This window comes from Mirounga leonina, unplaced genomic scaffold (genome assembly GCF_011800145.1).
Source record: "Mirounga leonina isolate KUSES-001 unplaced genomic scaffold, KU_Mleo_1.0 Mir_98, whole genome shotgun sequence".
NCBI classification, from domain to species: Eukaryota; Metazoa; Chordata; class Mammalia; order Carnivora; family Phocidae; genus Mirounga; species Mirounga leonina.
In genome coordinates this window covers 2,600,255-2,612,369 of record NW_023270921.1, presented here as the reverse complement: position 1 = coordinate 2,612,369, position 12,115 = coordinate 2,600,255, and the positions used below count along the sequence as shown (strand labels likewise).

The window sequence follows — 12,115 nt, the reverse complement described above, 5'->3', positions numbered from 1 at the left end:
ATTTCAGACTGGATCTCCTAGGTGGCCCGAGAGCATCCATTTGACTGTTGAAATAGCTGAAAACAAGGTGGGAATAAACATTTGACCTTTTCAGTGGAGGAGGAAGATGTGTGGGACTCGACAGACACTAACTCTCATAGGGGTTTTTCAGCTCATCCATAACCACTGAAAAAGCATAAATATACTTCAGAAATTTGCTCCCAGAAATGAGACTGCTGCTCCTGACAACGTTTGGGAAGGTACTTTTAAAAGTCTTACAGTTAAAATAATGTAGTTTTAAAGAAACTCAAGAAAACCCAAATGGCTTTTTACAGAGCCAGCATGATTGCATTTTGATTTGCAACAGTTTTCCTTCCCAGTTGGCAAAGGTTGCTAAGGAAAACATTTGTTCCTCAAATCCAAGGAGACAAGAACCAATTGGTGAAATCTGGCACCAAACTGCATCAGCTGGGACGGTGGTCTAACTCACCGCATGCTTCCCATCTTCTAGGATTTAGAGGGGTCTGAAAGGCTTGAAAGCAAATGTAACCAACAACAAAATAAAAGCAAGTAAGAGGAAAACCCAGTTCCTCACTCCTACACTCTCCCACTTCTCTGTTCCCCTCCCTCTCACTGTTCCTCTATTATGTCTTTATCCAAGAATATTGTTCATATTTTGGTTCCAGGGACAAGTTCGGAGGGAACTTAGTCCTCTAATCTTAAAACTCCATAGCAGGGAAAATGGGGAGATCATGGAATGGTTGAAAATAGGGAATGGAGTGTGGTTGGTAAGCACCTTGAGGATTCATTATTCGTTTAAAAAAAAAAAAAAAAACCACAAGAGCCACAAGGACCCCTGGAGGTTTCAGACTAATTTTTATTTTGCTGCCTCAATCAGAGCCAGTGTCGATAAAATGAATAGCTAGCTACTTACGTAGTCAGCTTTAAGGAGCCCTGTCTATCCTATTTTTCATGCCAGACTGAGATTCTGGCTACCGAAATCTCAGCTAAAAGCAGATATGACTACGGCAGAGTCACACCTGCCAAATGGAAAAATCACTGACACTGTTTTGACATATTCTCCAAACTTTTCATGAGCTGGGAAGGACTTTAAAAAAAAAAATAGTGTATGTATACTGGGCTTTCACCAGAGAAAGGGTAAAACGAGAGCAGAGTGGCTCCATGGCAGGATTCATCTACATGGTGGGCTGAGATCAGTCAATTAGCTGGGAGCTCAAGGAAGGAGACAGAGACGTGCACTTTGATTTGGGCATGTTAAAGTGACTAGGAAGGCAGAAAAATCAAGGGCATGAGGACGAAGACAAACCAGGTGGCCCATTGTTCCCAGGACAGCACAGAGGATCTTGACATCCCAGAGAGTTCTGATGTAGTAGGGTGGCATGGAATCTATGAAGCTGATGATTTACAAGCACCCCAGGTGATTCTGAGGCATAACCAGGTTGGGCAAACTTTGGAAAGGGATCAGAAGCCAATTGCCTTCCAGGGTAAAATTGCTGTGAGTCATCTGGGCATTGCTGATATTAGTCAGAATGCTACTTTTGTTGAAGGGTATGACTTTATTGACAATGAAACCTATGCATCCTTGCTATTGATAAGCCCAACAAATAAAGCTTATACTTACGGCTGCAAAAGTCCCGTTCCAAATTCTGGTTGATACATTAAGGAAGTACTCTCCTTTGACCTGAAGGTCTTTCATCCAGCAGGTAACGTTACCACATGAAGCAGCTCTGCAGTTCTTTCAGGTTGGAGTCAATGGTGAAAGGAAAGAGCATGGGCTTAAAAAAGTAAATGCTAAAATTTTACAAAGATAGATAAAACCCAGTGCTGGGAAGGATTTAGGAAAACAGGCAGTCTCCTGAACCTTCTAACCCTTCTTTCAGGAGGTTGTGGCACTAGGCTCGAAAGGTAGAAAATGCATGCCCTTTGGCCCAGCAATTTCCCATCTGTATGGATGATAATCAGAAATGGGCGGAGAAGAGTACGTCAAACCTGTTTGTTGCATTACTATTTCTGAGACTAAAAACAACCACCAAACAAAATAATTTGTTTATCCATAATGTACTAGTTAGGTAGATTATTGGACATACATGCACAAAATGCAGTGCAATTTAGTCATTAAACATAATTGATAAAGATGCATTCCTTAGATGAAAAAAAAAGTTGACAGTAAAAGAATTATGGTTGCCAAGGGTTAGGGAGGAGAGAAGGATGAACAGAGGAGTTTTAAGGCAGTGGAATGATTCTGTATGATACTCTAATTGTGGATACAGGTCATTACACATTTGTGAAAATCCATAGAATGTCCGACATCTAAGAGTAAATTGTAATGTAAACTATGGACTTGGGGTGATTATGATGTGTCAGTGTAGGTTCGTCAGCTGTACCAGTCTGATGTGGAAGGGGATTTTGAGAGTGGGGGGAGGCTGTCCACATGTGGGGGCGCAAAAGGCAGTTGGGAAATTTCTGTACCTTCCACTCAGTTTTGCTGTGAACGTAAAACTGCTCTAAAAAATGAAGTCTATTAAAAAAAAGTCAATGATATATTAACCTATTAAAAGAAAGGTATAAAAAAAAGATAGCAGGAGGGGAAGAATGAAGGGGGGGAAATCGGAGGGGGAGACGAACCATGAGAGACGATGGACTCTGAAAAACAAACCGAGGGTTCTAGAGGGGAGGGGGGTGGGAGGATGGGTTAGCCTGGTGATGGGTATTAAAGAGGGCACGTTCTGCATGGAACACTGGGTGTTATGCACAAACAATGAATCATGGAACACTACATCAAAAACTAATGATGTAATGGTGATTAACATAATAAAAAATTAAAAAAAATAAAGGTAGCATGGTCCATTTATGTAACAGGATACATTTATCTAGATGTGGATTAATACTTAAAGGTATAGAGGTGGATGTTCATTAAATACTGAGTGGCAATTTGACTTCTAGAGGACTTTAGTTTCTTGTTTGTGTTTTATGTTGTTCATAGTGAGCAGTTGCCATTTTTACAAAATCAAAATTTTCACAAAAATAAGGACAATGCTCAGAGGTATATTTTGGCATACCCTGAGTTTCTCCTGGGCATTTTTACATACTACTGTTTCGATTTAAGCCATACTTACACTGTAATTACACTATAAAAAAGAAACTATTTCATTCTATTTTCCTGTACCCCCACCCTTACCCATCACAAAATAAAACAATTTCAATAAATGAAAACCAGAATTTCAGTGTTGTTCTTAGAGGAGAACTACGGTCTGTTTAGGGTTACTATTTGCTAAATGTTTACTATTTGAGTTCTTAATATGTGCCAAGCACCATACCAGATGCTAGACTAGCCTCTTTCTCAAGGAAAGGCCCATCACTCTGGAGCAGGAGATAATAAAATATTAGAAAACTGAGAAGGGTGGCCAGAGAGGCATTTTAGCAGCTAAATAAGACCTCAGTGATGATGTGGAAGGGGGATGTAAGGCGCTTCACCTTCAAAGCGCATGCGCAGATCTCTCACAAATCATTGCAATGCTTACAAAGTGCCTGATGCAAAACAGTAGTTTCACATGGAATCCTTTTGATTTCGTGAAATCTGATACATGGATTTTATATTACCGGCATAAGTAATAATCCTAATAACCTAGATTTGAGAGTATGTTTTCTAAATCTTGATTCATAAGGGCCATCAAAGCCAAAATGAGAAAATTCTGTAACATGAGGTGATAGAAAAGAAGTGCTTTGATTTCCAGGTAAAACAAACAGTGAATCACCCAAAGAAATAGTCACCCCATTAACCTGTCCTCACCAATTCTTTTATGTGCCGGAAATTTTCATTCTTGAAAGACACAGAAGGAGACATGTGTCCTATTTTCAGTGGATTTATTTCGGCATTACAGCTGATGTCACCAGCCTGTAAGGAAGGACATCCAATCAGTCTCAGGAAGCAAAATTATTTCTGATGTTCCTTTTAACATGTTAGGAAGTCCTGAGGTCACATGTCGGGGCAGGGGAGGACTTTTAGGCTTCTTTCACCTCCCCGACCCTGCCACCCCTCCTGTAGCCATTCACGTAAACCTGGAAGTATTCAGATCCTCCTGATGCGACTGGGGGGGGCGGGGGGGGGCACTGGTTCTTACAGCCTGATACGTAACAAGACCATTTGCAATAATAGACTGTAACTGACGGAATTCAGGGCTCTCTGTGGACCATTTTAAGACTTTGATTTCCTGACGTCACCTGTGCACACCACAGGAGTAACTACCGGAGAGCCAGCTCTACGTGCCAGACAAAGGCTGAGCCCATGTCAAGGGGTTTGGCTCGACAGTGCTTCTCCACCCGGGCTGCACGTTAGAACTACCTGGGGGTGGGGGCTCCTAAGGAATCTTTGGTGCTAGAGCCATTGCCCTGAAGATTCTGATTTAATTGACTGGGGGTGGGCCTGAGCCTGGGCAGGAAACCCAGCTGATAAAAACGAGGAGCCAGGGTTGGTCACTACCAGGTCAAAGTCCAGGCGGGCATCTTAAAGACCAGCTACCAATTGCAGCTCTGTAGACCAATTAGTCTCCCACAGTGGCAGTCAGCTAACATCTCCATGAACAGGACGCTGACAAAGATCTTCACTTGGCCAAAGCCAAGCTTTAGCAATAATTTCTGCCATCTGTAACTGTTTCCATATAACAATAACCTGCTTCTAATATGAAACTGACTGCTAGTTAATTGGCACTTAGGATGCATAGCATTTATCTTCTCAGATTTCCATCTGTACGATATCAAGACATGATCACCCTAACCTCATGGGGGTATTTCCATAATGAAAGTGCACACTTTTATAGGCAATTCAGTTGCCCTTACCTGATCTGTGTGCACCTCAGTCAGGTACATCAGTGGGTTCTTTTCTTTGGTGTACTGAGGTATGTGGATGATTACAGATGCCATGCTTACTGGAACACTCCCTGTTGTTACCTGCATGATATGGAAGAAAACATTCTGGTTATTGCTACATCATGCACATGTTGCAAAGAAAATGATCAATAACCTCTGTGTTGATGGAGGGCAACTATTAAGTGGTAAGATTGAGTCCATTTGAGAGTAAGTCTTGTTACTTTAGAGTCAAACTCAGGTGGGTCTCTGTGTCTCACCTGTTCGTGGAGAATCTCAACATCTATAATGTGAACTGGTAAGTAATTTGTGACTTAGAAGTTGGTTAAAAACACTTACTGTTGAGTTGGGCTACCAGGGCTGAAGTCCCACTTTGCCCCTGACAAGCAGTGTGGCTTGGGCAAGATACTTGACCTCTGTACGCTTGTTTTCCTCATTTGTAAAATAAAAATAGCAACTTAGGGGGTATGTGCAGGTACAGCATTTGTTCTCATTGGTGGGGAATCTGTTCTAATAGGCCAGTGCTCATGTCCTACTGGTTGTTAAATAGTTTTTTAAAGATTTATTTGTCATATATATATATAGAGAGAGAGCGCATGCACGCGCAATCACAAGCATGAGCAATCGCAAGAACGAGCAAGGGGAGCGGTAGGCAGAGGGAGAAGTCGGCTCTCCGATGAGCAAGGAGCCAGATGCAGGACTCAATCCCAGGACCCTGGGATCATAATCTGAGCTGAAGGCAGACACTTAACAACGAGCCACCCAGGCATCCCTATTAAACATTTTAAATAACAACCATGGGGCGCACCTGGCTGGCTCAGTCATTATAGCATACAACTCCGGATCTTGGGGTTGTGAGTTTGAGTCCCACATTGGGTATAGAAACTACTCAAAAATAAAATCTTAAAAAGAAAATAACAATAGGAATAATAATCCTACCAATCTTATAACTAACCTGGGAATTAAATTCTTTTTACTTTTCAAATTTTCTATGATTTATTATAAAATAGCAATTTTTCACAAATTTCTCTTATAATTGGTAACAATCTTTAGATTATAATTGCTTATGAATGCTAATGTAAACTGACTGAAGGTATTTGTGTATAAATGGTTAGCTTCTCAAGAAGTGGTCTCCAAGGATAAACTGGCATTTTAATTATATTCCAGAGACTTTTGCCCACAGTAATACCATTATATTAACACTTCGTTGATTAATGTTAAACATTTGCCTTCAAAATACATCAATTTTTTACCCAGAATACATAGCTATGCACAAAGCTCAGCTGTTTACTTTTTGGAAGTCCTAGGGGTTCTCAAAGTATAGCACCGGGACCAGCAGCATCAGCAACACCTGGAAACTTGTTAGAAATGCACATTTTAATTTTTTTTATTTTTTAAAGATTTTATTTATTTGACAGAGACAGCGAGAGAGGGAACACAAGCAGGGGGGAGTGGGAGAGGGAGAAGCATGCCTCCTGTTGAGCAGGGAGCCCAGTGTGGGGCTCGATCCCAGGACCCTGGGATCATGACCTGAGCCGAAGGCAGACGCTCAACGACTGAGCCACCCAGGCGCCCCAGAAATGCACAGTTTTAGGCTCACCATAGATTACTGAATCAGAAACTCAGAGGATGGAGCCCAGGACATGTGCCTTAACGTTCCCCCCAGGGGATTCTATTGCATGCTCAAGTTTGAGAACCACTGGTATATTTCAACATTTTACTTCTTCTCTTCCTGGTCTCATTTTTTCCCCCCTCCCCCTCCTCCTGATTTAGTATTCTTATGGCAGGCTTACCAACCTTAATGGAGAAGATGAATTTTGGACCAATATCTTCAGAACTGTGCATGACAGAAGGAACATTCCCATCTGAGGTGACTTCATAAAAATTTATGTTGGTGGATCTGTTGGATGATGTTTGTAAAGCCAAATATTTTAGTTTTGCTGTTGTTCTCGAAGCTTAATACTTCCTTTATTTAAATATCTTCTAGCTTATATTACAAGTAAACATTTATATTTAGGTCTAAAAACCTAATGAAAACAAAAGCTACTTACAGGCTAATGTTTCCAAGACTAAAACAAATTCCTTTAAAAATATATCCCTTCATGATCTTTACGCAAGATTCTTTGTGTTCTATGTTTACCAGTTGTAAGGTTTCTAAAATAAGTACAAGTGTGTTACTTTAGAACTAGTAGAGCTCAAGATTGCTATTACACTGACTGGTGTGCTAATGCAGTGCACACTTAGTCCTTGTTGATCGGATGAATGGATTGATAAGCCAGAGGATTTTCCACTTGGGTGGCTGAAATGCAATGATAGGGTATGGAGTTTTAGCTCCTGCAGTATTTTGTACTGGATGCCTGTAAAATAGGGCATACATTTTCCTTGTTATTCCTTCTCCCTATCCTTCTCTAGTTCCAAACCAACTCTAATGCTTTTGGTCTGAATTGAGGTTCGTCAGTCTGTTTCCATGACTAGTGTAGAGACCGCGTTTATGAAGGCTGACCTAGAGGTTTCATTAGACTAAACTTAGAGGTATCAGATGATTTGATCTCTTTGCTTGGGGTTGCCAACTAAGCTTTGCAAGTGAAGGGAGCACCAGGTCAGAGGAACCCCGACGGGACCGCTCAGACTGGAACATAACTGGATACCCTTCCCACTCCTCTTCACCCATTTCCGGGGCTAAGGCTGGATTTCAACCAAGCTAACCTCATTGGGACTGTGGGGGCTTCGGTAGCAGGCATAGGGGTCCAAAAAGCAGTATTTCTTCCCCCTGGGCAGTGTATCATAATTCTAGGATGATGATTCTATTTCAAAAAGAAATTTGAACTGGACATTTTCTGAGATAGTTTTTGGGCTTCTATATGGAACTCCTGTCTTTTTTTTTAATGCCTAAAACTTTTCCAAATTCTCTAAAGGAAAATATGTCCAAGGAGACTCAAATAGATGTGGCATTTGTCAAGGTTATGTAGATGAGAGGAACAATGATTTGTCAGCCTTACATGGAAAATGGGAATACTTACTAGACTTTGAAACAGAAAGCCTGGCTGTATTTGCATGAATTATTCCCTTTACCTTCCAGAAGACCTTTGTTTGAGCCCCTAAGAAGAGTTGCTAAGTTAGTATATTCTGCTTTTGCATTTTACAGTGATCTGACATTTTTCCATTTGTTACTTAAGTTTTCCTTAAGTTATGTAAGTGTGGATGATCAATGTATTTATAAGCAGTTAGCTATGCTCAGGGGGCTCCTGTTTTTAAAATAATTCTATCATGATTTCCACCCATAATATTTGCACAGTATAATTGCAGATTTATCAAAGTAGTTGCTACACTGCTTAATGATTGGGTAGGAATTTTTCAAAAAGTTAAAAAAAATTTTTTTTACAGTACTTGTGATGGTTAAACAAAATAAATCTGCAAAATAAATCTTATTAATTGTGAACTGGTTACATAAATTATGATCCAGCCAGGAATAGGATAAGTTAGATCTGTATGTCCTGATATAAAAACTTCTCTAAGATTACATAAAAAGCAAGGTTAGAGAAGGATTTTATCATTCCATTCGGGTGTGTGTGTGCACGCATGATGTGTATATCCCGGTAGACAGACAAATCTTGCATCTGGAAGGTATTCTGAAAAATAGCTGAGTCATCTATGGAATTTCCAGAGGAGGTGGGAGGGATGACTTCACTTTTCATTGTCTTTCTGTAGTGTTTGGATTTTTGGTTTCTTTAAAAAAAACATGAAGAGGAATTATTTGGGTGGTGGGATTAGGAGCCATTTTAATGTTTACATATCATAATTCTCCATATTAATTTGTAAAAAAACTTTTTGGTATATTTTAAAGAACATCAGATGGTCTTAAAATCCAGTTTACCATCACAAAAATACAGAGCTAAGATGTTACTGAAAGTGAAGTCCCACTTCAATCTTATATTTATTTCATGTTAAATTATCTGGAAAAACTGGCCGTTGTGTGAGACTAGAATCCTATAAAGGCTGTGTTAAGAAAAAGCATTTAGGGTAAGAATCAATGTAGGTAGGAAGAAAAAAAAAAATCAGGTACTGTGGTAATAACAATCTCTCTGGATGCATTGCTCTTCAGTTCTTTGAGCACTGCGGGTCCTTTTGGAATCTGCAGTTACTGATTAATTTTTCAGGGATGGATGACTTGGGCTGTATTTTATTCTGCTTTTGCTGTTTGCAGAAGCATTCTTTAATCTTTGCTCATGTGTCTCATGCTCTCGACGTAATGACACATTTTCCTTTTTGTTTTTGCTCAGTGACCTACTGCATGATCTGTGTTCCATGTTTTTAAGGGGTGCGGCGATGTGGCAAGTTGGAGAAATCCGCTGTCCCTAAACACTGTTTGAGGCCTGGCTTCTTGGCAATACACTGCAGCGCATTTTCCAGGCATGACCGATGTGTGCTAGGAAGCTGCCTCCGTGCCTCACCAGGTGGAGAACTCTGGTTCCCAGGCTGGGAGGGGGGCATCACCTTCAGCCTGCGTACCTGCATAGCTGTGCTCGTATGTCTGCGCCCATGAACCTGCTTCCCTTCTTAGGGGGAGTGAAGGTGATGCATCACCCTATTCGTGCCTACGGTGTTCCACGTGTTAGCCACTTCTCAGGACACCTGCCCCTCTGAACAATTCAAGATAGCTGCTACCAACCAGGATCATTTTGCCACTGCTTTCAGCTACGCTTGCTCTGGTCAGGCAAGAAAAGGGAATAAATACAGTATTTCTTCGTAGATGACTTCCTTTGGGAAATGCCTCGTTTCCTCTCAGTTGGAAGAAACCCCTAATCGGTGATGTCAGGAATTTTCCACCCAGAAGCTGATTTTCTGTGATGAGATTTTCTATTTGTGGTGGACCTGCTATGTGCAAAGCATTGTGCTTGGGGCTTCAGTGTTTAGGGATGGGGCATTGCTTGCGAGCCTATGGGGATGGCAGGAAGCAGGCGTGGAGAAGGAAGTGATGGCAACTCCTCAGGGCCCAAAGCGTTCTGCTGTGGCCCTTAGGGAAAGCGGGCACCTCATCTGAAGGCCCGCAGAGGTCTTTCCCTGTAGCATGTGGCAGAGGGGCTGCTCCTCTGGCTCTTCTGGTGTTGCTCTCAGTCCATAAACGACATAGTCACTCAAGGTTCTCCTAAGGACGCACTTGTCCCTGGACTTCTCTTTTAGTTGGCAAGGGGGAAATATTTAATTCAAATTTTCCAGTTAAGAATGAACATATAGAGGACTTCTTTAGTCACGAACCAAACGTGTTACAAACCGAGTGATATCAGTGGCCAGAGGCTACTCAGTGTTTCACCTACCTCGTTATGTGAATATCGGCATCATACCGCAGAGGAATTTTGAAGTTGACCAAATTATCTGCCTTGTTTTCTTCATGGCTTTCACTATTGAAACAGACATTAGGAAACTACTTAGAAATATTATTAAAGCCCATCTATTATCAATTCATGGCTTCATTATGTTTTACCTTAAGGCTTGGAAATGGACAGATGCCTGATTCTGAAGGTTTTGAAGATTGAAGTCAAAGTTAATAGTGAAAGTCACCTATACACAAAATTAAAGTTCATTAATCTGGGATGGTTCATACACAGGGACCAATTAAAGAAAAAGTTCCCCAGAAAAGCAAACTCACCCCAATTTGATTCTGAATTGTATATGCCTTAAGCTTTCGAACTTGTAGAATATCTGTTCATCCACCTTGCTGTACTTAGCACGCCTCACCTTTAGAATTAGAGGGCCTACACCTTTCAAGTCGCGTGTACAGATCTTCACATCACAGGCATGGCTACTTGTCAGAACGTGAGAGTTCTGTGCCGAAGTGAAATTTGCTTACCAGGGGTTAACATAGGATAGCCGTGACTGTACAGCACTCGGACCAGTGTTGGTCAATATATTCAGTAAAAAAAAAAAAAAAAAAAAAAGAACTCTCCCTCTTGTATGTGCTTTTGAAATGAATTGTATGGGGGAAAATCCCACTTTTATTAATAACTTAAACCACTCAGATATTTTAAAAACTACCTGTAAATATGCAGTTTGTGACACCTGTCAAATGATGTTACCTAACAATGAAGATGGGATGGTGGCGAATGAACACTAGTACCGAGAGGGGCTAGTGTGGATTTGAGGATGAAATGCAAGTTGTACCTGTTGCTCCCTCTTCAAAGCAGGGTAGCCAACATCACAGGTAACAGTCTTCTGAGATGACACGATCTGGCATGTTACTTCTGTCCCATCAACCTGAAAGAGACCAAGGAAACAATGATCAATATGTAGAGTGCATGTGTGTGTGTGTGTGTGTGCGCATACATGTGTGGGCATGCATGCGTGTGCACATACATGCTGAAGGATATATAAACCACATGGGCATTTTAGCAGTAAAGCTGGTTCACAATGAATTTATTGTCCCCCAAGACTCAAAAAGCTTATATTGTCCGGGTAGCTATTATTCTATTTTTATTGCTAAGCAGGACACCCAATAAGCCAAAAGTGAGGTCAAATACTGGAATTTTCCCCCAGAACTATAAATCATAGTTCTTATATTTCAAAAGCACAAAATAACTTTAATCCAATATTTAGAAATGATGTCTTTAATACATACCTTTCTCTCAATATATTTGAAATTTGTACTTTCAAGAGAAGAAAGCAAATCATATGTTGGTGTTTGTATTTTAAATAATTTAAAGAATCTTTTTTAGTTCTCCTTGTTTTTTTTTTTTTTTTCCTCTTTAAAATAAGAAGTTCCCATTTGGCATAGGAAATTGAACACCGAAGTCAGAATAGATTTAGAACACAAAATCTGTTAAGTTCGACTTTAACTTGGATGAAGCCATTTTTAATCCTTTTATCAAGTAGTGAATTTGGGAAATCTCAGCTTTTCTCTCCTCTACTTTCATTGCTTGGTGGCAACAGAGGGGCCAGAGGGGCATTCATGGCCAAGTGTGTTCCTGGTATAGTGATCAAGTCAACATGATTAACTGACCTCGCTGGAATGCAGCATCCTGGCAGTAGCAAGACTTGTGGTTACAGAGCTTGGCCCGGGCGCTAGGGGACTCTAACTTCTCAGAGCAAGTGCAGCTCGGAGCCTCTGTGCAGCACCATGGCAGCCTCATCCCACAGATGGCTTGACAAGAGTTATGGTTGTGTCTGGCCAAGTCTCAGGGCAGAGGAAAAACTGACCAAGCTGTGAAGCAGAATTGGTCTAGATACAGAGCCAGGCTACGCTCTCATGTGGTTTAAC

At 40.9% G+C, this 12,115-nt stretch overlaps 1 protein-coding gene across 1 annotated transcript in view; it reads right to left on the bottom strand.

Annotated features, from left to right (window-relative positions):
- The window catches only part of LOC118006689 (integrin alpha-2), a 101,659-nt gene that overhangs the window by 4,782 nt on the left and 84,762 nt on the right, over positions 1 to 12,115 (bottom strand). The window contains exons 21-27 of the mRNA XM_034999445.1: positions 11,023 to 11,115; positions 10,346 to 10,422; positions 10,179 to 10,262; positions 6,661 to 6,763; positions 4,837 to 4,947; positions 3,791 to 3,895; positions 1,622 to 1,735 (exon numbers count right to left, since the gene is read on the bottom strand). Of these exons, the coding sequence (XP_034855336.1) occupies positions 1,622 to 1,735; positions 3,791 to 3,895; positions 4,837 to 4,947; positions 6,661 to 6,763; positions 10,179 to 10,262; positions 10,346 to 10,422; positions 11,023 to 11,115 (687 nt within the window). The remainder of the gene's footprint in view (positions 1 to 1,621; positions 1,736 to 3,790; positions 3,896 to 4,836; positions 4,948 to 6,660; positions 6,764 to 10,178; positions 10,263 to 10,345; positions 10,423 to 11,022; positions 11,116 to 12,115) is intronic.